The sequence below is a fragment of the Myotis myotis genome, unplaced genomic scaffold (genome assembly GCF_014108235.1).
Source record: "Myotis myotis isolate mMyoMyo1 unplaced genomic scaffold, mMyoMyo1.p scaffold_m19_p_20, whole genome shotgun sequence".
Taxonomy (NCBI): Eukaryota; Metazoa; Chordata; class Mammalia; order Chiroptera; family Vespertilionidae; genus Myotis; species Myotis myotis.
The window spans coordinates 13,757,104-13,781,002 of NW_023416325.1; the positions used below are offsets into that span (position 1 = coordinate 13,757,104).

General features: G+C 42.0%; 1 protein-coding gene across 9 annotated transcripts in view; it reads left to right on the forward strand.

The window, feature by feature from the left end:
* The first annotated feature begins 1,464 nt into the window (after positions 1 to 1,464).
* The window catches only part of SBNO1 (strawberry notch homolog 1), a 53,956-nt gene continuing 31,521 nt past the window's right edge, over positions 1,465 to 23,899 (forward strand). For 4 of the 9 annotated variants that reach the window (XR_004974753.1, XM_036353240.1, XM_036353245.1 and 1 more), the window contains exons 1-9: positions 1,465 to 1,640; positions 10,468 to 10,599; positions 11,113 to 11,217; positions 12,607 to 12,919; positions 17,133 to 17,233; positions 19,846 to 19,942; positions 22,638 to 22,798; positions 23,391 to 23,524; positions 23,708 to 23,798. Coding sequence is in view for 8 of the 9 variants with exons in the window: in XM_036353240.1 (XP_036209133.1) it covers positions 10,468 to 10,599; positions 11,113 to 11,217; positions 12,607 to 12,919; positions 17,133 to 17,233; positions 19,846 to 19,942; positions 22,638 to 22,798; positions 23,391 to 23,524; positions 23,708 to 23,798 (1,134 nt within the window). In the remaining variant the exon portion in view is untranslated. Of the gene's footprint in view, positions 1,641 to 10,467; positions 10,600 to 11,112; positions 11,218 to 12,606; positions 12,920 to 16,182; positions 16,268 to 17,132; positions 17,234 to 19,845; positions 19,943 to 22,637; positions 22,799 to 23,390; positions 23,525 to 23,707; positions 23,799 to 23,899 lie in introns of those variants that run through there. The other 5 variants (XM_036353242.1, XM_036353241.1, XM_036353243.1 and 2 more) reach the window with 5 other exon arrangements.

Consider the following 23,899-nt stretch of genomic DNA (forward strand, 5'->3'; position numbering starts at 1 on the left):
CTGAGTGTAGGGGCCACTTTGAGTTGTTCCAACCTAGCTCCAAAGATACTTATGTATTAACTACAATGTTTTAGATTTCTTTGCTGCATCTTTCCATATTTTTTTCCCTTTCATGTGACAGAGTTGTAATTATTGGTTATTACCTTCTAGGCTATAAACTAGTCTAGTGGGTAGCAGTGAGCAAGACAGATATAGGCCTTGTTCTTATAGAACTATTTTTATATTTTTATCTCTATAGTTTTTTTTTAATTAAATGAAACAATGAAAGTAAAGTTTTAACAAAGCAATTTCAAATATTTATGTGGATACACATATGTAATACACGCTTATGTATATAAATGTTATGTTGGGAGATTCATAGTTATTTTTGCCATGGCTACTCCCCGCCCTACACTTCCTCTTGAAAAGCTCACACCTTAACCTCCAAGCCTTTCAACGGCTAGGTTTCCTTTCAGCGCTAGGCAAGTGCGATGCGCCGCCAGCAGGGGGCAAGAATCAACCAGGCGTGCCTATTACCTAAGCAACAGAGTCAAACAACATTCTCAGAATGACTTTACAAAAGGGTTACCAATAAATTAACTTATTCTGTGTTGGGTCACATAATATTATTATAAGGAAGTGAGAGGTGGTAGCGACAGACCTATTCTGCAGCAATCACTGACTGACAGCAATAGTTTGTCCGGGTTATTGGCTGTGTACGCGGAAAAAAAGTGGGGCTGATGGTGCTCACACGCCTAATGGCACAGGATCTGCCACAGGGCTCCGAGTTATTTGCGGTTTCATATTGAATAAAGTGCTGTGAACGAGCAATGTCTATGCGAACATTTTCTTCTAGGATTCAATAGGTAATGAAGAGCTTTCCAAAGTACCAGAGAAGCCACAAGGTAACTTCCCGGGCCGAAGCCACACGCCAAAAGGGATCTGAAAACAGCTTCGGGCCCCTCCTAGCCCGACTTTGAAAGCAGGTGCGGGACGCATGCGCCCGGCCCACCCGCTGACCTGCTCCTGGCACACGGAGCTCAGACCTTCTTCCCGGCAGCCAGCGGGATCGAAAGGGAGGGGCAACGGAATTCTCGCGAGGCCTCTCGAGCGCCGGCGGAAGCAGTAGACACGTGACTCTCCGAAGCGGCCTTCGGCTTCCCCCTCCCCCTTCTCGGAAACCCGGCCCCTCACCCCTCGCCCACCCCGGAGCCGCGGTAATGGACCGTTTGGGTTCCGGAATTCTCTTGGATCCAACCACTGGTACCGGGTCGGCGGGAGCCGGCGGAGCCCGTGCTTGGCGGCGAAGGCAGGGGGCGGTCAAGATGGGGGGGGCAGACCATCTTCCTTCACCTAGGAGGGAGGCGGGGCGGAGAGGGGCGCCGGGGAGCGCGGTGGGGGAGGGAGGAAGTCACGTGGGGCGCGCTGCGCGCGCTGCGCCTTCTCCGTCGCCCCGCCCCCGCCCCTCCCGACGGGGCGGGGGGACAGGGGGGAGGGGCTTCAAGATGGCGGCGGGGAGGTAGGCAGAGCTAGACGCCGCTGCTGCCGCCGCCGCCGCCGCCACCACCGCCGCCTCCGCCGCCTCCGCTCCCGTCGCCTGTGGTTCTCCAAACTCTCGCCGCCCGGGAGAAGGTGTACCGGCGTCACCTCCCGCAAGGAAAGTAAGTCCTCCCCTGAACCCTCTCCAGCTTTCACACTCGCTCTGCCGGACAGCCTCCCACTCCCACCCTCCTCAGGGGGCCGGTGGGGCCGGGCTGGGGGGGGGGGCGCCGCCACCTCACCCCGGTTCGGCGCCTCCCTCGCCGCCCCCTGAGCTGTTCGCCCCGGGGGCCCTCAGGGGCACGGTCCCGGCGGCGGCCCCGCCGCGCTCGCTTCTTCCGCCCGTCAGCGCCGGGCCCTGCGGTCGCCGCGCGTGGGGCTGTCGGGCCCGGGGGCCCCGCTGTCCCGGGCCAGGGGCACCCCTTTGGGCGGGGAAGCAGGGTGTGCGGACGCCGGCGCTGGCCCCGCTGGGGTCGCCTCCCTTGCTGCCCCCGCCGTACACCGGGGCTGCGAGGTCCCGGACCCGCCGGAAAGTGAGCTCCGCGATCCTTCAGAAGTCCTCCCTCCCGCCCGAGGGTTGCTCCCGGGATTCTAGGGCGAGTGCGGGAGGCTGCTGGGGCGCCCCCGGACCGGACCCCGCACTTGCAGTGCCTCGTCGCCTCGCTGTCGGGGCGGTGGGGAGGGTCCGGGACACGTGGGGACCACCTCCCCGCCTCGCCCGCTCCGGGGGTGGATCTCCCCCCCAGCCACCGCGCCCGCCTCCCGGAGCATCTGTCCGTGGAGGGGAAGGGCGGCTGAGGGATTTGCTTGTACTTTGGGAGTGTTTGGCGTAAGCAGCACCTAAAGTTCCCCAAACCCGTGTGCGCGGGTGGTTTCCCAGAAGCGGTTTGGGGTCTGTTTAACCGCCGAGGAGATCGGGATGTGCCTGCGCTAGTGATTGTTTCTTTCCTGACCCCGGCACCCAGCTCCTCCCCTTTCCACCCCGGCTTTGTGCCTCTGTTTGGTTAATGTTTGCGGACCACTAACTTGATCCTCGCACAGAGAAGCTTTTTTTTTTCTTTCTTTCTTTTTCCCCCCCGGGCGTGCTCCGTGTACTGTGGGAGGCTTTTGTGTTTTTTGGGGGGTGGGGGGAGTCGTCGGGAGAGAAACGTGGGAAAAGGACGGGGGCGAGAAAAGCGAGAGTGGAATGAAGCTACGTTTTTTGTCCATTGAATTGCGCAGCCAATTGTAACTGCACCCGGAAGTTTGTGCTGAACACGTGTTGACGAGGGAAGGTTAAAACCCGGGTCCCCTTTGACCTTTGAAAGTGGATTATTAGCCTGTTTATGTTCAGTTCAGTGCTTCATATTCTCTAGACAGCCAGCGTTAGAGACGGAATGGGGCTTCTCGCGGGCCGCCGGGAGGGTCGCAAACGCTGTCAAAGCCCCAGGTTGCACCAGCGCCAACAGACGGAACGCGCTTGCAGACCAGCCAGCTACCAGTGCGGATGGAGCCCATTTCCCCCCGCTGCTTAGGGCAGTCAGCACTGGTTTTCAATCTGGGGGCGGGTGTGGGGGGGGTCAAACTTACTGCACAAAACATAGTTTGTACAGTTTCTAGGGTAAAATGCAGGATTTGCTACTAGTGCCTTGAGTGGCACATTGATCTTGCAAGCAAGGGAACATTTCATTTTCATGTTTAAAGAGGCTTTACCTTACCAGAGCAGTGACAACCCCCCCTTCCTTTTATCTCCCAATCTAACTTTATGCCATATGATTCTCTTTAGAATTTAAATAAGTTTTACATTAGTTGCTGGGTAAGCTTTAATAAGGAGGCTTAGTGGCTTGCAGTTCATTCATTCATTGAATGCTGCTATGTCAGGCAATTTTACATGTTTTAAGGGCTTTGCTGAAATTGCTAATTAAAAACAGGTAGTATGGGCCCTGGCTGGATAGCACAGTTAGTTAGAGCGTTGTCCGGTAATGCCAAAGTTTTGGGTTTGATCCCATCGGCACACAACAAGGATCAAACAATGAATGCCTAAGTTAAGTGGAACAACAAATCGATGTTCCTCCCTCCCTCCACCCTCCTTCCCTCTCTCTCTCTACATTCAATCAATAAATAAAAATTAGAAAAAGAAATAGGCAGTATGGAGATTCTTTACATGATTTTTTTTAAGCTTTAAAAAATTTAGATTTGAGAGAAAGAAATACTGACTGTTCCACTTATTTATGCATTCATTGTTGCTCTTGTATGTGCCCCGACTGGGGATTGAACCCACAAATGTGGCGTATCTGTCAACGCTCTAACCTGAGCTGCCCGGCCAGAGCTTTACATGCTTTTTAAAATGATTCACCTCAAAGACTAGCTACAGCTACAGCTACATTTTGGCATTTCGTAGTCTCTAAATTGAGCTTTGATTTCAGAGCTGCCACCTGTGAAGGACATGAACACTCAGATCCTAGTAATCTGACTTTCCATGAAGCTTTGTGGGTTCCCATGCTTTGTCTGCCTAAAGTAAAGATAATTTCTGGGAGGAATTGCTTTCACATTAAGTAGCCAATTAATAACCAAAATGGTGTCATCCTAAGGTTTTTGGAATGGTCTTTGTTTTTCAGTGCTAATTGACAGATCCACTTTGTGGTTGAATTTACTAAATATTAAAGACCACCTTGGGATAGCGCTGAAATCCCTCCCCCCCAACCTTTTTACTGCATACCACAGTAAGAAATACATTTTACATTGTGACCTAGTGCATATAGACACATAGAACTGAAAAACTCATCTCATGAAGTAATGTTTTCTAATTTTCTGTTCTATGCTGAGATGTTTAAAAATACTGGTTATGGTGCACTGAATTGATTGGACAACACACTGTGTTTTGGCCAGCAGATTGAAAAATACTGGAATAAGGTTAAGAGTACAGAATCTTGGAGGTATGTGGTATGAGACCTCCTGGGTTTGTAATTCTCCACTCTGGTTTTGTTGTTACCTTGCTACACTTCCTCTCTAGGCCTCAGTTTCTCATCTGTGGCAAGGGGATAATAGGTAGCATTTACTCAGTGATTATCTTGAAAGTTAAAAGAAAAAAAATCCAACCATATACTAAAAATAAAGCTAGCCATGTGAATTTGATGGTGATCAAGAAAGTTATTTCATTTCTGCATTTGATCCCCCCCTTTTTTTTTAATCACAGGATATTTTCCCATTGATTTTTTTTTTTAAGAGAGAATGGAAGGGGTGAAGGGAGGGAGGGAGGGAGAGAGAGAGAGGGAAACATCAATATCAGACACATCAATTAGTTGCCTCCTGAACGCACTTTCACCAGGGCTGAGGATCAAGCCTACGACCAAGGTATATGTCCTTGACTGGAACCTAACCCGGGAGCAGATGCTCTAACCACTGAGCAGACAGGCTAGGGCAGGGGTGGGCAAACTTTTTGACTTGAGGGCCACAATGGGTTCTTAAACTGGACCGGAGGGCCGGAACAAAAGCATGGATGGAGTGTTTGTGTGAACTAATATAAATTCAAAGTAAACATTACATAAAAGGGTACGGTTTTTTTTTTTTTTTTTTTTAGTTTTATTCATTTCAAACGGGCCAGATCCGGCCCGCGGGCCGTAGTTTGCCCACGGCGGGGCTAGGGCCTCACCTGATCCTTGGGTTTCTTTTGTGAAGCATTTTTTTCTCTTGTGAATATTTTTTTAATATATTTTATTGATTTTTTTACAGAGAGGAAGGGTGAGGGATAGAGAGTTAGAAACATTGATGAGAGAGAAACATCAATCAGCTGCCTTCTGCACACCCCCTACTGGGGATGTGCCCGCAACCAAGGTACATGCCCTTGACCGGAATTGAACCTGGGACCCTTCATTCCGCAGGCCGACACTCCATCCACTGAGCCACACTGGTTAGGGCTCTCCTTGTATTCTTTTTTTTTTTTTTTTTTAATATATTTTTCATGATTTTTTTACAGAGAGGAAGGGAAAGGGAGTTAGAAACATCGATGAGAGAGAAACATCAATCAGCTGCCTCCTGCACACTCCCTACTGGGGATGTGCTCGCAACCAAGGTACATGCCCTTGACCGGGATCGAACCTGGGACCCTTCAGTCCGAAGGGCAACACTCTATCCACTGAGCCACACCGGTCATTGCTCCTTGTATTCTTAATGAACCACTCAGTAGACACTTAATAAATACTTGTTGTCCTAGCTAGCCAGTTTGGCTCAGTGGATAGACAGTCCGCCTGTGGACTGAAGGGTCCTCAGTTCAATTCTCAGTCAGGGCATATGCCCGGGTGGTGGGCTCGGTCCCCAGTAGGGGGCGTGCAGGAGGCGGCTGATCAATGATTCTCATCGTTGATGTTTCTGCCTCTCCCTCTCCCTTCATCTCTGAAATCAATAAAAATATGTTAAAAAAATAAATACTTGTTGATAGACTATATCTACTAAATTCTAAGTGGCTCGTTATCCTTAAAAATATTTTTTTTAATATCTGAGGATACTTTTCCCATTAATTTTCAGAGACAGAGAGGAAGGGAAGGGAGAGGGACACATCAATTGGTTGCCTCCCACAGGTGCCCGACTGGGGTTGGGGATGGAACCTGCAACCCAGGTATGTGCCTCTGACCAGGAATTAAACCTGAGACCCTTCAGTTCGTGAGCTTATGCTCTAACCACTGAACCACCGGACAGGGCAAAATTCTTAAACTATGTCAGTCACACATCTGGGCTGCATGGAAGCAAAATTGAAGCTGAGTCAAAAATCAGACATGCTTAGTACTATTAAATAAGGAGAAATAAACCTTTTTGTTATTAGTTCTGGCAAAGATAACTTGCTAAGTGATATTTTCTGTGCACACTTAAAGATATCAGTGTCCTGAGACTCTGATTAACTGGATACATGACACTTTAGGTAAAAAGGGAACTGGTATTTTATAGAAATAATTTGGAAGTTAATTATTGGATAGGTTTCCAACAAATAGTTTGTATTCTGGGAAATAAAGTGTTGCATCAGTGATATAGGAAAAAAAAAACACGTTTTTTGGACAAGATACTAATGTTTATCAAAATGATAGTAGCTAACTTTTGTTTCAGGTAGTACAGCAATTCCTATTAGGCAAGTTCTATTTTATTCCTATTTGAAGATGAGGAAACTGAGTCATAGTATATTACTTGACCATATTATACTTACTAAGTGGGTGATGTAGCCAGTATTTGAACCCTGATATTCTGCTTGACTCCATGGTCTTTTCACCCTCTCTTGTGTGCTGCTGTAGACACATCCCTGGTAACTGGCATGAGCTGTAAGCTATAGAGATCTGTTTTAGGTCTCAACAAGAGAAACCTTGTCCTCCTTGATAGGTTTCAGTGTTGGTATTCTCTGTGGGAACTGTATCCTTTCATTCTTCCGATTGGCTATTGTTTCCTCAGGATTCTCTTCCTGCCAAGGGTGGCTCTTAGTTTCTCTCTACTACCATGTCCTTGTTTCTTATTTATCATTGTCCCCTTTATAATGTACTATTTTGAACTAGGTGATTATTTTCAAATGTATTTATGATAAAAATGGAGCCATTTTGTTGTCCATTGTCTGAGAGAGAATCACTGCTGTTAGTAACTTTGGGGTTTGTTAGATTGCTACATGTTGCTTGTCATCTGAGGTCTATGTGATCCTTAGTAGACACAATGTAACACAGTTCTCTTACACCTAACAGTATTTGCATTTATATTGTATTTAGACCCTTCAAAGTGAAAATGTTTTCCCTCTCAGGAATAAATCCTACTTATTATAAATCGAGGAGGAGAAGATTGGATAATATAGCCTTTTAAGGGCTCTCTCAGCTGAGCACTGAAATTCCATGAGTCTGTAATAATTTCAGAATAGGACTATGATTAAATATTAAGGGGTTTGGCTAATGGAGTTAGAGAATGGCACAGATGTTCCCTCTCTATCCCTTTTCCTCCTCACTGCAAAAAAGTACAAGTAGAGAATTTGTATTCAATTGGCTAAGAGAGAAAGTGTCCCTAGATTTGTTTGTGTGTAAAATGTATATAAAATTAAAATGTCTTTTATTAATAGCTCCTAAGAAAAAATATCTTTTACAGACATTGTCAATACTAGGTCACTACTCACTCAAATCAGAGGTCTCAAATTGTGATTCCTGTGAATGAATTTTGAGTAGGTCACTGAACTGCTGCCATCATTTCTTGTCTAAATATCAAGTTTCTCCCCCAAATTCCTTCCTTCCATAATATTTTTGTACTTTTAAAATATTTTTTTTTTATTGATTTCAGAGAAGAAGGGAGAGAGAAACATCAATGATGAGAGAATCATTGGTCGCTGCCTCCTGTACGCCCCTACTGGGGATGCAACCAAAACCTGGGCATGTGCCCTGACCAGGAATCCAACTGTGACCTCCTGGTTCATAGGTTGACCCTCAACCACTGAGCAACACTAGCTGGGCATATTTTTGTACTTTTAATGCTCATTGTTCAGAAACTATATTTCAAAAAGCTCTCGAACTCAGTAACACTTTTTGGTGATTTTGTTTTTGTCTCATGAGTTAATGACATTTCTGTACTCTTGAGTATAAGTAGACCAGACTTGGTGCAAAACTGATGGATTAAAGGGCCCTGGGACCTCCAAGCGTTCTGTGGTCTGTAGTTTAGGAGTCAACGTCTTAAAACTGCTTTTGTTTCTAATGTACATAAACTATTTCCAGTAATTACTTTTAAAATACGGCATTTTGATAGTCTCAAGTTCTATTAATTTAGGTCAAGATTAGCCATAATAAGTGGGCCAAGATCACCCCCTATTCCCACAGGTCCTAATGAGGTAATTTATGGATTGAAAATGTTTTTAAAGCATTTAAAGTACATATTTGTACCGTGCATCTTGCTGTCTAATACTCCACCCCTTCCAATTTTAAGTTAAGTGTTAAAACTTTCAGGGTTACCAACATTGACTTTTTGATCTACTCATTGAAGAGAGAATAAATGGGCTTTGAAGAGACAGATGTGAATGGGTGATCTTGACCAGGGAATTGAAGCTTTCTGAGCCAGCCTCCGCTTCATCTTGCTTAGGGTGTGGGCTTGTGATGTATATGGAGGCCTAACACTGTGTCAGGCTTGTAAAAGGTACTTAGTCGCGGTCAGTTTCCCTTCCCTTCCTTCTTCCTACTCAACTTGTTTTCTTCCTTAGGCTTCTTTTCCTTTTTCTGAAAAGTTTTGGGAAGTCTCCTTTGGACTCTGTCCTTCCTCCCATCCTTTAAGTTGTGAATCTGCCCTTAGTTTCAATTCTGGATGTCTGTGGTTTTCTACCTTAAACTCATTCATGGGTTCATTAGAGCTTCTTTCGAAGTGATAACATGCTTGTGTGGCATAGACCTACCTAGGAGAAGATTTCTTTTTTTTTTTTTTTTAATATATTTTATTGATTTTTTTTACAGAGAGGAGGAAGGGAGAGGGATAGAGAGTTAGAAACATTGATGAGAGAGAAACATCAATCAGGTGCCTCCTGCACGCCCCCTACTGGGGATGTGCCTGCAACCAAGGTACATGCCCTTGACCGGAATCGAACCCGGGACCCTTGAGTCCGCAGGCTGACGCTCTATCCACTGAGCCAAACTGGTTAGGGTGCTAGGAGAAGATTTCGATGTTAGTTATATTGCTTTCATCTAAAATAGAAGTTCTTATATGTTGGAAGTCATGTTTATTGCATTCTTGGCTAACACCTTTTTGTAGGACATAATGAAACACTGACATTTAATTCTATTGCATAGTCTGAGAACAAATGGACTAGCTGAAAATTAGTATGTTTATATAACATGAAATTAACTTTCTGAGAAAAACAAGTACAGATTTTCCATAAGTATGTTTGTATATATAAATTGGTTCTTTCAGATAAATTAATGAGAAAAGTTAAAATTAAGAAAGTTCTGTTAAGCTTTTGTAGAATACTTTGCTCTCACTCCTAAGAGTGCAGTTGGGAAACCCCAATATAAAATGTACCTGCTGCCCTAACCGGTTTGGCTCAGTGGATAGGGCATCGGCCTGCGGACTCAAGGGTCCAGGTTTCGATTCCGGTCAAGGGCATGTACCTGGGTTGCGGGCACATCCCCAGTGGGAGATGTGCAGGAGGCAGCTGACTGATGTTTCTCTCTCATCGATGTTTCTGACTCTCTATCCCTCTCCCTTCCTCTCTGTAAAAAATCAACAAAATATATTTGAAAAAATAAAAATAAATAAAATAAAATAAAATGTACCTGCTTGCTCCTAAATAGGCATTCCCCCTTTAAGACCCATATAACTCATCTTTCAGGTCTCCTGGGCTCAACTTTTGATTACTCTCTCTTGGCTTAACTCTAATTATCCATCAACTCCTGTGTTTTTTGTGTGTGTGGTTTTTTTCTTCTTCTTCATATTCTCCCTTCCATTTTGAGCTTTTATTTAAACCTGGTCTTAGGAATTCTCTCTCCTAAATATGTTGGAATCCATACCCGCTTCTTTACTGCCTGCTGTTGCGCACATCGGCTCTCCTGGTCTGCTGTAGCAGTTTTTGTCTCCGTTTCTGGTCTTAAGGAGTGCCAATGTCTTTCACGTGTCCATGGATTTGAATACACACACTGTCCAGTAGATCCTTGTCCACCGGGCGATTTTCTTTGACTCTTGGCTCCAATGTCGTCTTCGTAACCTCTCTCCCTCAGCAAAGTTCAGCATTTCCTTTGGTTTTCCCACAGCATTTTGTGGACATATTCTTGCTGTGATTGACATACTTTGCTGTCCTTTATATATTAATTTGAATTTTTGGGGATCAGAGACTGTTCCTCCTTTTTGCCTGACATGCAGCCGGTTCCTTATAAACATTGAATGAATGGATCTGGTAGAAAATGAAATGCTGGTTTATATTTAGAAGAGAGTTAATTATCATTTTAAGTTTTTTATGTTAACACTTAATATTTTGTTCTAAAGATGGTGGAGCCAGGACAAGATTTACTGCTTGCTGCTTTGAGTGAGAGTGGAATTAGTCCGAATGACCTCTTTGATATTGATGGTGGAGATGCGGGGCTTGCAACTCCAACACCTACCCCTTCAGTTCACCAGGTAAGAGTCCTCCAAAGCCTATAAAAAGGAGATTTTTCCCCTTAATTTTAATTTCTACTTATGAAAGTAGGTACTACTAAGTCTTAACTTAAACATGTATGTGAAGGTTATTTTTATGTTGAATATTAGTCTTCATTCATGAGATGGAAAACATTTGCAATGAAAATCAAAACATTTTTTGCTTTGTTGTATATATAAAAGTAAGAGATGAATTGCTTATTTTTCTGTGAGGATGGTTAATCTCCTTACTGGTTGTCTCTATGTACTTTATAGGGCATTTCTCTGAGGTTTTACTATACACATTTTCTGAAAGCAAAAGTGAGATTCTGGTGTCAGTGAAATTTTGTGAAGCTGGTATCCTTGCAGAGATTGTTCCTTTTTACTTGGCACTAGTGATTTTACATTCCATTTGAATGTAAAGCTTAATATTTTTTGTTTTAATAAAATACATCTCTTGTTCTTGAAACGGAATTCACTGCGTCATTCTTTCTCTCGATGTTGTTTTCTCTCCAGTCAGTGCCACTTAGTACATTAGAACTAGGTTTGGAGACTGAAGCAGCAGTTCCTGTTAAACAAGAACCAGAGACGGTACCTACTCCAGCACTGTTAAATGTTAGGGTAAGAATTATTTAGATTTGGCATTACTACGGAAATAGTTTAGGACTATAGTAAGGAAGTAACCTTTCATACAAAACAGTTTTATCTCACTAGTTCTGATTTTTGCTACTTCTTTCCCAATATTTTGCTCTCACCTATTTTCTAAAACATTTGTTTCATTCTTATTTATTTATATTGGTCAAAAGATAATTTGGACAAAACAAATTTATTTATTGCAAATGATACAAAATTCATGAAGTAAAAGATAAACTTGCATTATCCCACTATTCTCTTCATTTTTACTTAAGTTTTTGTCCATTGGTATGTAATTTTTATGTGATTATAATTGTGCTTTAAACAGCAGTTATTAACTTACACCTAGTGATATAAAGTTATTGGACAAACCTTAAAATTTGGTAACATGATAAACGTGTTTAGTTTTATTTAAAAGCGATAAGTAGTATCTTGCCCTAGCCGGTTTGGCTCACTGGATAGAGCGTCGGCCTGGGGACTGAAGGGTCCCGGGTTCGATTCCGGTCAAGGGCATGTACTTTGGTTACCGGCACATCCCCAGTGGGGGGTGTGCAGGAGGCAGCTGGTCGATGATTCTCTCTCATCGATGTTTCTAGCTCTCTATCCCTCTCCCTTCCTCTCTGTAAAAAATCAATAAAATATATATATATTTAAAAAAAAAAAAAAAAAGCGATAAGTAGTATCTGGAAGATTCTTGTTACAGAGGTTATGGAGAAATAACATAGTTTGAGGTGAAAAGGAAGTAGAAATATACATACATTTATAAAAGTGTCTCAGTTATACTTTAGTTGCTTGTAGTCACAGACATACTGTTATCCTCAAATCTTGACCTTTTTTTACCAATTATTTGTAATGTACCTGTCTGACCATTCGTGTGACATGAGAATTTAGAGCTCTGCTTGGTGGTTTTATCTTAAGTTCTAAACATTAGTAGAATCTCTGTGATAGCAAACATTGGACAGGAGTCCTGGAATCTTAGAAACCGAAAATGGTCCTCAGAGAGCTCGGGCCTCCAGAGGTAAAGTGATGTACCCAATGTTCTCTGCCTAGCTGGGGCAGTGCTGAGATTATACACTCTTTCTGTTCTGTTCCTTGTGTTACAAGGTTACTGTACATCACAGCTTGCTTAGGAGAGTCCCATTTTATGTTTGCTCTCCCCAACAGTTATATAAAATGTTGCACCACTGTACCTTTTTCCCCTCAAAATGGTGTGTTCTAGTTGGTAGTTTATTATAATCATATTTAATTAAAAATGAGGTGCCAGTGGTTAGGTAAGAATAACAGTCAATTTTAGGTTTTAAATGGCCTACTGATAGTGGCTACATTAGAGGAGACAGCATTTTTCAGTGGTGTGATATGTATGGTTTTCTTTTCTAGCAGCAGCCTCCATCTACAACAACATTTGTGCTGAATCAAATAAATCAACTTCCGACCTTGGGATCTACAATTGTAATGACTAAAGCACCACCTGTAACAACGAATAGGCAAACCATCACTTTAGCAAAGTTTATCCAGACATCTGCAAACACACGCCCTTCGGTCTCAGTACCAGCAGTACGAAATGCCGTGACCTCTGCACCTTCCAAAGACCAGGTTCAACTGAAGGACCTTCTGAAAAATAATAGTCTGAATGAACTCATGAAACTGAAGCCACCAGCTAATATCGCTCAGCCAGTTGCAACAGCAGCTAGTAAGTCTGCTTTCAGTGGTGTCAGTTGTCTGCCTTTGATAAGCTATATCACTGTGTTTTTAAGGGTTTCTTGGGTCTTAAAAGAACTGGACATGAAAGACGTAAAAACTTTATGTCTGAATACTTATACTATTTATACAATTCAAGAGAAGCAAAAATTTAGAAAACTTAGCATTAAACCTTGAAATGAGGTGTGGAATTTCCAAGTAGTTTCATTGACATCATGAGACCTCAGTTTTATATATGGTGAATAACCGGTTAACATTTTTCTCAATCCTTTAAATCAGTTCTTCTCAAACTTAATGTGCCTGTGAATCACTGGGCATCTTGTTCAAAAACAGAATCAGATTCTGTAGGTCTGGTCTGGTGGGGCCCAAGATTCTGCATTTCTAAGAGTTCTGGAGGTGCTGTTGCTGGTGGTCCTTGGACCATGCTTGAGATGAACAAGCTTTAAACTGATAGCCTGATACTTTAACTCTGACCTTTACAGTTTTATGATTTTGTCTGTCATTGGCTTCATTACTTATGGACAGTTGTGTTTTTAGTAAATTTTCCTTTAAAGTACATATACTCATTATAAAATAATTCACTATGTTTTCTTTGAAGAGTCAACACCTATAATACTTCTTTATAGCAGCTTTATTGAGATACAATTTACATACCATAAAATTTTCCCATTTAAACTGTACAGTTCAGTGGGTTTTAATATATTCACAGGATTGTACAATCATTACCACCAGCTAATCCATAATACTTTAACGATAGGTTTAGATTTAGAGGGAAACAGCCCAATAATAGTTTGATCACACCTTTTTAGGAATTCAATTATGCATAAAGAATGTAGATTTTATTTAATTTTTTTAAAATTTTTTTTTAAAAATATATTTTATTGATTTTCTACAGAGAGGAAGGGAGAAGGATAGAGAGTTAGAAACATCGATGAGAGAGAAACATCGATCAGCCGCCTCCCGCACGCCCCCCACTGGGGATGTGCCCGCAACCAAGGTACATGCCCCTGACCAGAATTGAACCTGGGACGACCCTTGAGTCTGCAGGTCAACGCTCCATCCACTGAGCCAAACCGGTTAGGGCAAGAATGTAGATTTTATAGTTAGTTTTTCTGCCTTGGAGTGGCTTTTTTTTGTTGTTGCTCACTCATTGAACAAATATTTATTGAGTGCCTATGTGTCAAGCACTGTTCTGGGATTTTTGAGGCTATGGCTGAGATGAAAACTGTTGAAATCACTTCCCACATGGCGCTTGCATTCTAGTGATGTTTCATAGTATGTAAGTTATATAATATGTCAGGGATAAGTGTGATGGAAAGAAACTGAAAATGTTGTGTAGGGCAGGAAGAGGTTATAATTTTAAGTGGAGTACTCAAGCTTCGTGTTTAGTATAGTACATTTATTTTTAAAGGTAAAATAGAATTAATCTGTTTTTAATTTTGGTTATATCAAGTTTTAGTAGTATATTTTTAGAAACTGAAAAATGTGAATTCTTAAGAGGGATATTTTTTCCTTGTCTTCTCCATTGAACTAAATAGTATTTGAGTCCCTGTCTTACATATAAACAAACTATGTTGACTGATGGAGATGCTAACTCTGATTTCAGTTATATGCTGAGCTGACCACTATGTTATATAGTATTAGCCCTGATTGGGAATCGAACCATGACCTCCCAGTTCATAGGTCAATGCTCAACCACTGAGTCACACCAGCCAGATAAGTTTTAATACCTGATGTAGACTAATGTATAATTTTGTGGCAAAATTGACTGCGTGGAAGTTGTAATGGGCTTGTGTTTATAAAGTAGAAGGCTAGAGGCATTCCAAAGGAAGGAGCAACGTTTGTAAGATGCTTTAGAACTGTGTCTCCAGGGACAGATGCAATTAGAGATACAAGATAATCTAATCTTTATGTTTGGGTCTATACCAGCCGTGGGCAAACTACGGCCCGCAGGCCGGATCCGGCCCGTTTGAAATGAATAAAACAAACAAACAAACAAAAAGACCATACCCTTTTATGTAATGATGTTTACTTTGAATTTATATTAGTTCACACAAACACTCCATCCATGCTTTTGTTCCGGCCCTCCGGTCCAGTTTAAGAAACCATTGTGGCCCTCGAGTCAAAAAGTTTGCCCACCCCTGGTCTATACTGTTATGCCCTTATCACTATAGTCTTACTCTCAGCATCATCCTCTTGAACTAACTATAATCTGGCAGCTAGATACCCATTGTGAAATTATCTTCACTGTCTTAGGACTGATTTCTCTTTTCTGCTGTGGAGAGCAGGACTGTGGCACCTAGTTAAGGTGCAGGGCAACATCTGAATGGCTCCTGGGAAACTTGGAGTGATCAACAGTTAGTGGGAGCTGCTTTTCTTTTTTCTTTTTAAATATATTTTATTGATTTTTCACAGAGAGGAAGGGAGAGAGATAGAGAGTTAGAAACATCGATGAGAGAGAAACATCGACCAGATGTCTCCTGCACATCTCCCACTGGGGATGTGCCCGCAACCCAGGCACATGCCCTTGACTGGAATCGAACCTGGGACCCTTCAGTCTGCAAGCCGACACTCTATCCACTGAGCCAAACCGGTTTCGGCGGAAGCTGCTTTTCATTAAAGTTTTTGGATTTAATGAGGAGAGATTGCTGCTTTTATGTGAGTGGCTCTCTTAAGTATTCCACTCCACCCTTCAAGTCAGCATGTGCTTTTATAATTTAGAAGAGAGGATATATGCCATGGGAGGAAAAAGTTTAGAGAGAACAGAAAACAGGAGAGATGTGGAGCTGTACAGTAACACTCCCACATCCAAAATTGTAATTTTAAAAGGCAAAAGACTGCAAATCAAGGACATCCTTGTGTGGAAGCCTGAGAAAGTCAGACCAGGCCAGGGCTGAAAAAGAAACAGTAAGTGAATGCTGAAGATAAGCACATGTTTGTGTTGCAGGAGAGAGTCATGTTTATACTGAAAGGGAAGGACATTAAAAGTATGAAGTGGCACAGAGCAAGGTGTTGCATGTTCTTGTATTTATCTCTGGCTGTTGCCCCGTTAGGAGCCCTTAGCCCTTAGGGGTTCTCATCTCTCACTTGAGCTCCAGTCCTGCCACTTGGAGAACTGTTCACTGGCTCTCCTACAGTTCATTCTCCTACAGCGAAACAAATTGGGACCCAAAGTAACTTTATTATCTTGTCCAGCATTATTTTGTCAGCACTTTAATCCCATTTGTTCTGGACTCCCCTGTGACAGGCTCCGAAATACTCCCCATCTTTTGGTAGAACAGACAAGACGCTAATCATTGCCCTTGATGTGATTTTCACACTGTGATCTCAAGAATCCCAGGTACTAGGATGCTTCCTGAATACTTAGAGATGTAGGCTAATTACAGGGGCTCTGGACTCTTTGACCAAGCAGTTCTACTTTGACACTCAGATTGAGGGCTTCTGTTGCTGTATCTAAAAAAATATGCAAAGCATTGGTATAAGAAAAGAAAAGGTTCATCGTAGATTACTTGTTTTCTTTATTCTGAGGAAAAGAGGAAGATAGTCCCCAGTTGTTGTTTATTTCCTTTCTGGAAATAATTCTTTTGCCTTGAAAGTTAGTAGGCACCTTCAGATCCAGTGATATTGATTCTATCTTGGTGAGAATACCAAGTTTTGTTGTTTGTTTTAATGAACCAAGTGAAGTATCTTTTTAAAATATGGATTTTAGAGAGCAAAGGGGAGTGGGGCGGGGACAGAGAAAGACATCAATTTGTTGTTCCACTTATTTATGCATTCATTCGTTGGTTCTTGTATGTGCTTTGACCGGGCCTCAAATCCACAACCTTGGCATATCCAGATGACTTTGTAGCCTCTGAGTCCCCCAGCCAGGGCCCCAAGTGAAGTATCTTAAAGAAATGCTGGCTCTTGGCATTCGTATTGAAGTGAACTATCAAATAGTTCTGGTTAAAGCTTTCTTTTTGATAAATAGCTTTCAAGTTTTTTTGTGCACATTTCCTTTTAAATTACTTGTTTTCTAAGGTTAATTCTTCCAAAATGGGACACAGCTTTGAATGTTTTCATCCTTATGCTGACTTTAAGTTAGTGATAAGCAGATCCGTGTATTTGGGTTTATGAAGTGGGTAAACTTTACTGAATTTTTAAAAAAACTGTAGGAAAAGAAATGGAGATTTTGTTCTAAAATGTAAATTGACTCTCCCCTTCAGCTGATGTAAGCAACGGCACAGTAAAGAAGGAGTCTTCCAATAAAGAGGTAGCAAGAATATGGATAAATGACATGAAGATGAGGAGTTTTTCCCCGACCATGGTGAGTTTCAAAGCTGTATCTGTATTTTTGTGTCATGTAAAAGACTCTTGCCTAAAAGTGTTCTAGAACAATCCTTAGGAAACTATTTTTTTGGGTGAAGGTGGGCTACTCAGCTATATAAACTAATGAAACAGCATTAAACTTCACTGGGAACAAACTAATATATACTGAACAAGGTAGTTAAAACTTGCATAGCTGGTAAGATGGATGTGATGATGTATGAAGTACTGACATCTTTTTTTGCTTGTTTGGTTACTCCTCACCAGAGGATATTTTCTCCATTGAGTTTTCCAGGGAGTGGGCGGGTGGGAGGGAGAGGGAAAGGGGAAGAATGAGAGAGCGAGAGAGAGAGAGAAACATCAATGTGAGAGCGATACATCAATTGGTTGCCTCCCACACATACCCCAGCTGGGGCTAGGGATTGAACCTGCAACCCAGGTAGGTGCCCTTGACCAGAATCGAGCCCCTGATTCTTTGGTGCGTGGGGCAACCTCTAATCACTAAACAACACCAGCCAGAACAACATTTTTTATTGTGAATCACATCTAATCGGGGGGAAAAAAACAGGGAAGTATTTGGTAACTATTCATTTGGGATTGAATATGAATGTATAGCTGTTTATGAGTTGTCATCATATAATGGTCTAGGTATGAGTAATTAATATGCTAATCTTTTTCTCACATTTTGGAAATGCTGTATGCTTCCAATGTACGGAGTCCATCGATTCTGTACATTTATGTAAAAACTGCGCTACGGTCCTAACCGGTTTGGCTCAGTGGATAGAGCGTCAGCCTGTGGACTCAAGGGTCCCAGGTTCGATTCCGGTCAAGGGCATGTACCTTGGTTGCGGGCACATACCCAGTGGGGAGGTGTGCAGGAGACAGCTGATCAGTGTTTCTCTTTCATCAATGTTTCTAACTCTCTATCCCTCTCACTTCCTCTCTGTAAAAAGTCAATAAAATATATTTTTAAAAAAATAAGCTGCGCTACGTATAATACTGAGTTTGTGTGGTAGGTTTCTATCAGGAGTGTACTGCATTGCATGGCTCCCCCTTGAATAAACAAGGAATGTGACAGACATTTTAACTAACAAGGTACAGCAAAAGGTACATTGTGATGCTGGCAACAAGGGTTATGAGTGTGGAGGAAAGTGCAATCTCCTGCGCATGCGAAGAATTTGTTTTATAGAGGAGGTATAACGGAGCTTGGGTGTTGTGTATGGAGAGAGGGCATTTTCAGAAGGGAGCGAAATTAAAGCATTAATAGGCACAGAGGAGGTGGTGGCAGCCAAGTGCTTGGGTGACACTAAGCCAAGATACATGGCTTGCAGAAGATGGAGTGGTTGATTTGGGCTTTGTGGAGGGTCCCGACGTGAATTCAAAGGACCTTGGACTTGGTGCAGCAGCCTAGAAGTGGAGGGACGTGCTAGTGATTCAGGATGAGTTTGGGTAGGGAAGAGAGAGCTTGAAGGAGGTTGCAAGAAAGTAATGCAGAAAGGGTAATAAAGGTCTAAACTTGGCATTAAGAAGAATGAGGGGAACAGGAAAAAGGAAAACAGGACAAGACAACTACACATAACAGTAGGAGAGGATTGATGGCACTGGGGATGGAGTAGGAATTAGACGGCAGCGCAGCTGTGCCTGGGGCTGTGTGCGGGCAGCTGGAGAGCAGGTGCTGGCAGTCCCAGGACTTGATGCTCGTGCATCAACAGCTTACCTAAGTGGATTTCTGCAAAGTTAAGAGTTCATTTTTCTCCAAGAAATGTATGTAGTTAGTGCTCAGGCTCACAGTGAACCCATGTTTGCCTATAATATGCCAAAGTCTATATTGTGTTGTAGTTTGGGAACATCCAACAGATTGCATACTGATAGCCTATGGACCAAAACCAGTGGATACCTGTGTTTTGTTTGGCCTCCATAAGTTTTTGAAAATTTTTGAAGTTTTGCTAACACATAAAAGTCCTGACTTCTAGGTTCTCTTAATAAAATAGGAGTACCTGAGAACTCTAGGCCCACATTCCTCACCCAGTAAAATGTGCCTGGAGTTGACTAGTGGACATTTACTTTGTGTGTTGGGCAGGCATTGCCCAGGTTCCACAGTCTCTGTGCCTCCTGTGTATCTCCTGTACCCTAAGCTTGGTGGCAGTTGCCATTTTATATCCTACTGGCTTAGAAATATTATCTGTGTAGTCCCTGGATTTTGTGACCCTTTGGTATTACCATTTTATCCTCTAATTTAGGTAGGGGAGCTAAGGTAGAGGGAGACGGAAGGAAGCCGGTCATTTAGCGGAGTATGCATTCCTGTTATAGTTGAGATAAAGTGGAGTGGGCGGACTTAGAATTTTAATTTGCCCAAGGCTACACAAATAAAAGACAGGTGAAGCCCTGTGGTGGCCCCTTTGTGTGTCGGGGATGAGAGCAAGTCATGGATGATCTGTGCTCATTGGAGAAGCAGGGAAGCCATGAGGAATCCCGATGTCAGGGAATGTAGCAGTGATATGTCATGTTTCCAGGACTGAAGATGGTGGGCATTCCTGCAGAAGATTTTTTATGTGTTGGCCAGGCCTCTGGTCTCTCGGATTAGAATTGATTTATGCTGTCTTTGTGTTACAGAAGGTTCCTGTTGTAAAAGAGGAAGATGAACCGGAGGAAGAGGATGAAGAAGAAATGGGCCATGCAGAAACCTACGCAGAGTATATGCCAATAAAATGTATGTCTTTAGGATTTGCCAAAATAATGAAAGACTTCCATGTTCCTCTTGAACTTAAAAACTTTCCCATACACATTATTATCTGTTAGGGTCTGTCAATGTGGGCACTTAAGAATTTGACAAGCACCAGCTTTGTAATGTTTTAAACTAGAATATGTTTGAAAATATATACACATATACTGTGTTGTTTTTTTCTTCTATACAAAGTTAGAACTTTGTTTTAGGTTGAAGTCTTTTAAAACCAAGAATAAAAGCTTTCCCAGCCAGCGTGGCTCAGTGGTTGAGTGTCAACCCATGAACCAGGAGGTCACAGTTCCATTCCCTATCTGGGCACATTCCCTGGTTGCGAGCTCAATCCCCTGTGTGGGGTGTGCAGGAGGCAGCCGATCAGTGACTCTCTCTCAACATTGATGTTTCTATCTCTCTCCCTCTCCCTTCCTTTCTGAAATTAATAAAGATATTTTTTTAAAAAAGAATAAAAGCTTGGGTTTATATTGTTTTGAGTTAGCAGTGAATATAAAATCAATAAATTGCAGAAATGTAAATATGTACTTTGTGTAATTTATAGAGCTTATTTAAAACAAAAAACAGCCCTGGCTGGTTTGGCTCAGTGGATAGAGTGTCAGCCTGCAGCCTGAAGGGTCCCTGGTTCAATTCCGGTCAAGGGCACATGCCAGGGTTGCAGGCTCAATCCCCAGTAGGAGGCATGCGGAGGCAGCCGATCAATGATTCTCTCTCATTATTGATGTTTCCATCTTTCTCTCCCTCTCCCTTCCTCTCTGAAATCAATAAAAATATATTTAAAAAACAAAACAGCCGAAACCGGTTTGGCTCAGTGGATAGAGCGTCGGCCTGTGGACTGAAAGGTCCCAGGTTCGATTCCGGTCAAGGGCATGCACCTGGGTTGCGGGCATATCCCCAGTAGGAGATGTGCAGGAGGCAGCTGATCGATGTTTCTCTTTCATCGATGTTTCTAACTCTCTATCTCTCTCCCTTCCTCTCTGTAAAAAAATCAATAAAATATATTTAAAAAAAAAACACAAAAAAACAAAACAAAACAAAAACATGGGGATCTTAAAGATAAAATGTGCTATTTAAATGCATTGGCTTACATTAACATCATTTCTGTCTTTTTTCCATAATGACCATGAAAATTAATAATTACTTGTGTTTTATATACTCTGTTTTTCTATAAAAAGCCACTAAACTAAAAATGTCTGTTTACCAACCATGTATGGGTTCTAAGATCTCATATTTTTTTGCTTATCTAAAATGAGCTTTGGCCCTAACCGGTTTGGCTCAGTGGATAGAGCATCGGCCTGCGGACTCAAGGGTCCCAGGTTCGATTCCGGTCAAGGGCATGTACCTTGGTTGCGGGCACATCCCCAGTAGGAGGTGTGCAGGAGGCAGCTGATCGATGTTTCTCTCTCATCGATGTTTCTAACTCTATCTCTCTCCCTTCCTCTCTGTAAAAAGTCAATAAAACATATTTTTTTTTTAAATGAGCTTTGGATTGTGGTATCGGAAATTTTCCAATAATAGTCTTCACAAAAGGATTGAAAGTTTACCGATGGCCCTTTAAACCAGAGGTCAGCAAAGTAAATCTGTACCATTGTCCGTTTTTATAAATAAAGTTCTGACTTGGCTGGCATGGTTGAGCGTCAATCTATGAACCAGGAGGTCACGGTTCAATTCCCCGGCAGGGAACCTGACCAGGTGGTGGGCTCGGTCCCCGGTAGGGGGTGTGCAGGAGGCAGCCGATCAGTGAATCTGATCATTGATGTTTCTCCCTCCTCCCCCCACCCGTCTCTCTCTCTCCCCTCCCTTCCTCTCTGAAATCAATAAAAATGTATAAAGTTTATTGGAACATAGCCAAGCCCGTTGGTTATTTATTGGCTATAGCTGCTTTAGCCCTGCTACAACAGCAATGTTCAGTAGATGTAGAAAAGACCAGATGCCTCACAAAGCCAAAAATATTTACTACTTGACCATTTATAGAAAAAGTTTGCCGACTCCCAATTTTTCTTTAATATATTTTTATTGATTTCAGAGAGGAAGGGAGAGGGAGAGAGAGATAGAAACATCAATGATGAGAGAGAACCATTGATTGGCTGCCTCCTGCTTGCCCCCTACTGGGGATTGAGCCCGAAACCCAGGTATGTTCCCTTGAGCAGAATCGAACCCGGGACCCTTCAGCCCACAGGCCAACGCTCTATCCACTGAGCCAAACCAGCTCGGGCCTGACTCCTATTGGAAATTATACTCACTTTATACATTTTGGGAAACTAGTTGTTGTTTAATTTTGTAGCCAGGATTTCTTTTGAAATATCTTTCAAGATAAAATTATGTTGCAGACCTTTTCCACTGATTTTGAAGTGAATGATTCATTCATTTAAACCCCTGAATCTAGGATTATGTTCTGTTACTACTGGAGAACCTGGTGTGTACAGTAAGTTTATTTTCCTAAGTCTTTTTAATCACCAAGTCACTATTTAAAACATAGGTAGTTGATAAATTGGACATTTCAGTCAAACTTAAATAATACTTTGTCATCAGTCAGTGACTCTACATAGTTACTTACTAGTATTTACTTATATTTTCTCTCATAGGTAAAATACTGCAATATCTTGTAATATAAATGGAAGCATTATTACCTAGCGTGGTTAAAATGAAATATTTTTAAATTTTCATTTAGTAAAAATTGGGCTACGTCACCCGGATGCTGTGGTGGAAACTAGTTCTTTATCCAGTGTTACTCCTCCCGATGTTTGGTACAAAGCATCCATTTCTGAAGAAACCATTGACAATGGCTGGTTGTCAGCATTACAGCTTGAGGCAATTACATATGCAGCCCAGGTAAGCAATAATGTTTTATACAGTGTTTATTCTTTAATCTTAGTCTGTATAATATAATTGTTTCAGTCCAGAGGTAAGTTTTCCTTGCATGTAAAACTTGTGAATGCAATATTTATAGAAATTTTATGTGTTAGGAAATTAAATGGCTAACACGGGTGTGCGGAGTGCATTGCTAGTGGAAATGACAAATGCTCTACCTTGGAATTCAATGGGAATATGTATTAAAACTGAAAATGCATATATCCTTTGACCAAGCAGTTCCATTGCTGGGAGTCTATCCCATAGAACCACTGGATAAGAACATACATATACGGCTAGATGTTGCAGCTTTTTCCTCCAGTGGCTGAAAGTTGTGTAAGTGTTGAAAGGGGCATGGAAGAATTCTCATTATGTTGTTAATTTTAGTTAACCTGGTGCATGCGAGGGTAGCAAGATTGAATGTGTAGTAAATAAAAGGAAAGTATCCATGCCAAGCCAAGCTGTATGCCATTTATATAAACATAGGTCATGTTAATGTAACCCTAAAACCTGTATGAAAGACAGATCACCAAAATATTAAAAGGAGTAATTAACCTGCTTTTTTTTCTCCCAGCAACATGAAACATTCCTACCTAATGGAGATCGTGCTGGCTTCTTAATAGGCGATGGTGCTGGTGTAGGGAAAGGAAGGACGATAGCAGGAATCATCTATGAAAATTATTTGTTGAGTAGAAAACGCGCATTGTGGTAAGTGCTAAAGACTGGCTGTGGAAGCTTTCCTATGTGGATAGTTACTTTGCATGTGGGCAAGGGATTTAATGAGTAGGTATATAGTTTTTGAAGGGTTAAGACCTGGCTTTAATTTCTGAAAACTGGCAGGACAATGGAATTTGTATGTATTTACTTACTATTTATTTATTTTTGTGGCAGGTTCAGTGTTTCTAATGATTTGAAATATGATGCTGAAAGAGATTTGAGGGATATCGGAGCAAAAAACATTTTGGTCCATTCATTAAATAAGGTATGGACGTTTTCTATTTAGTTGGTCATTCACTAAATATTCACTCACATGTGAAATGGGAATAATAAGTTTCTTCTTCAGAGGGTTGTTGTAAGGATTCA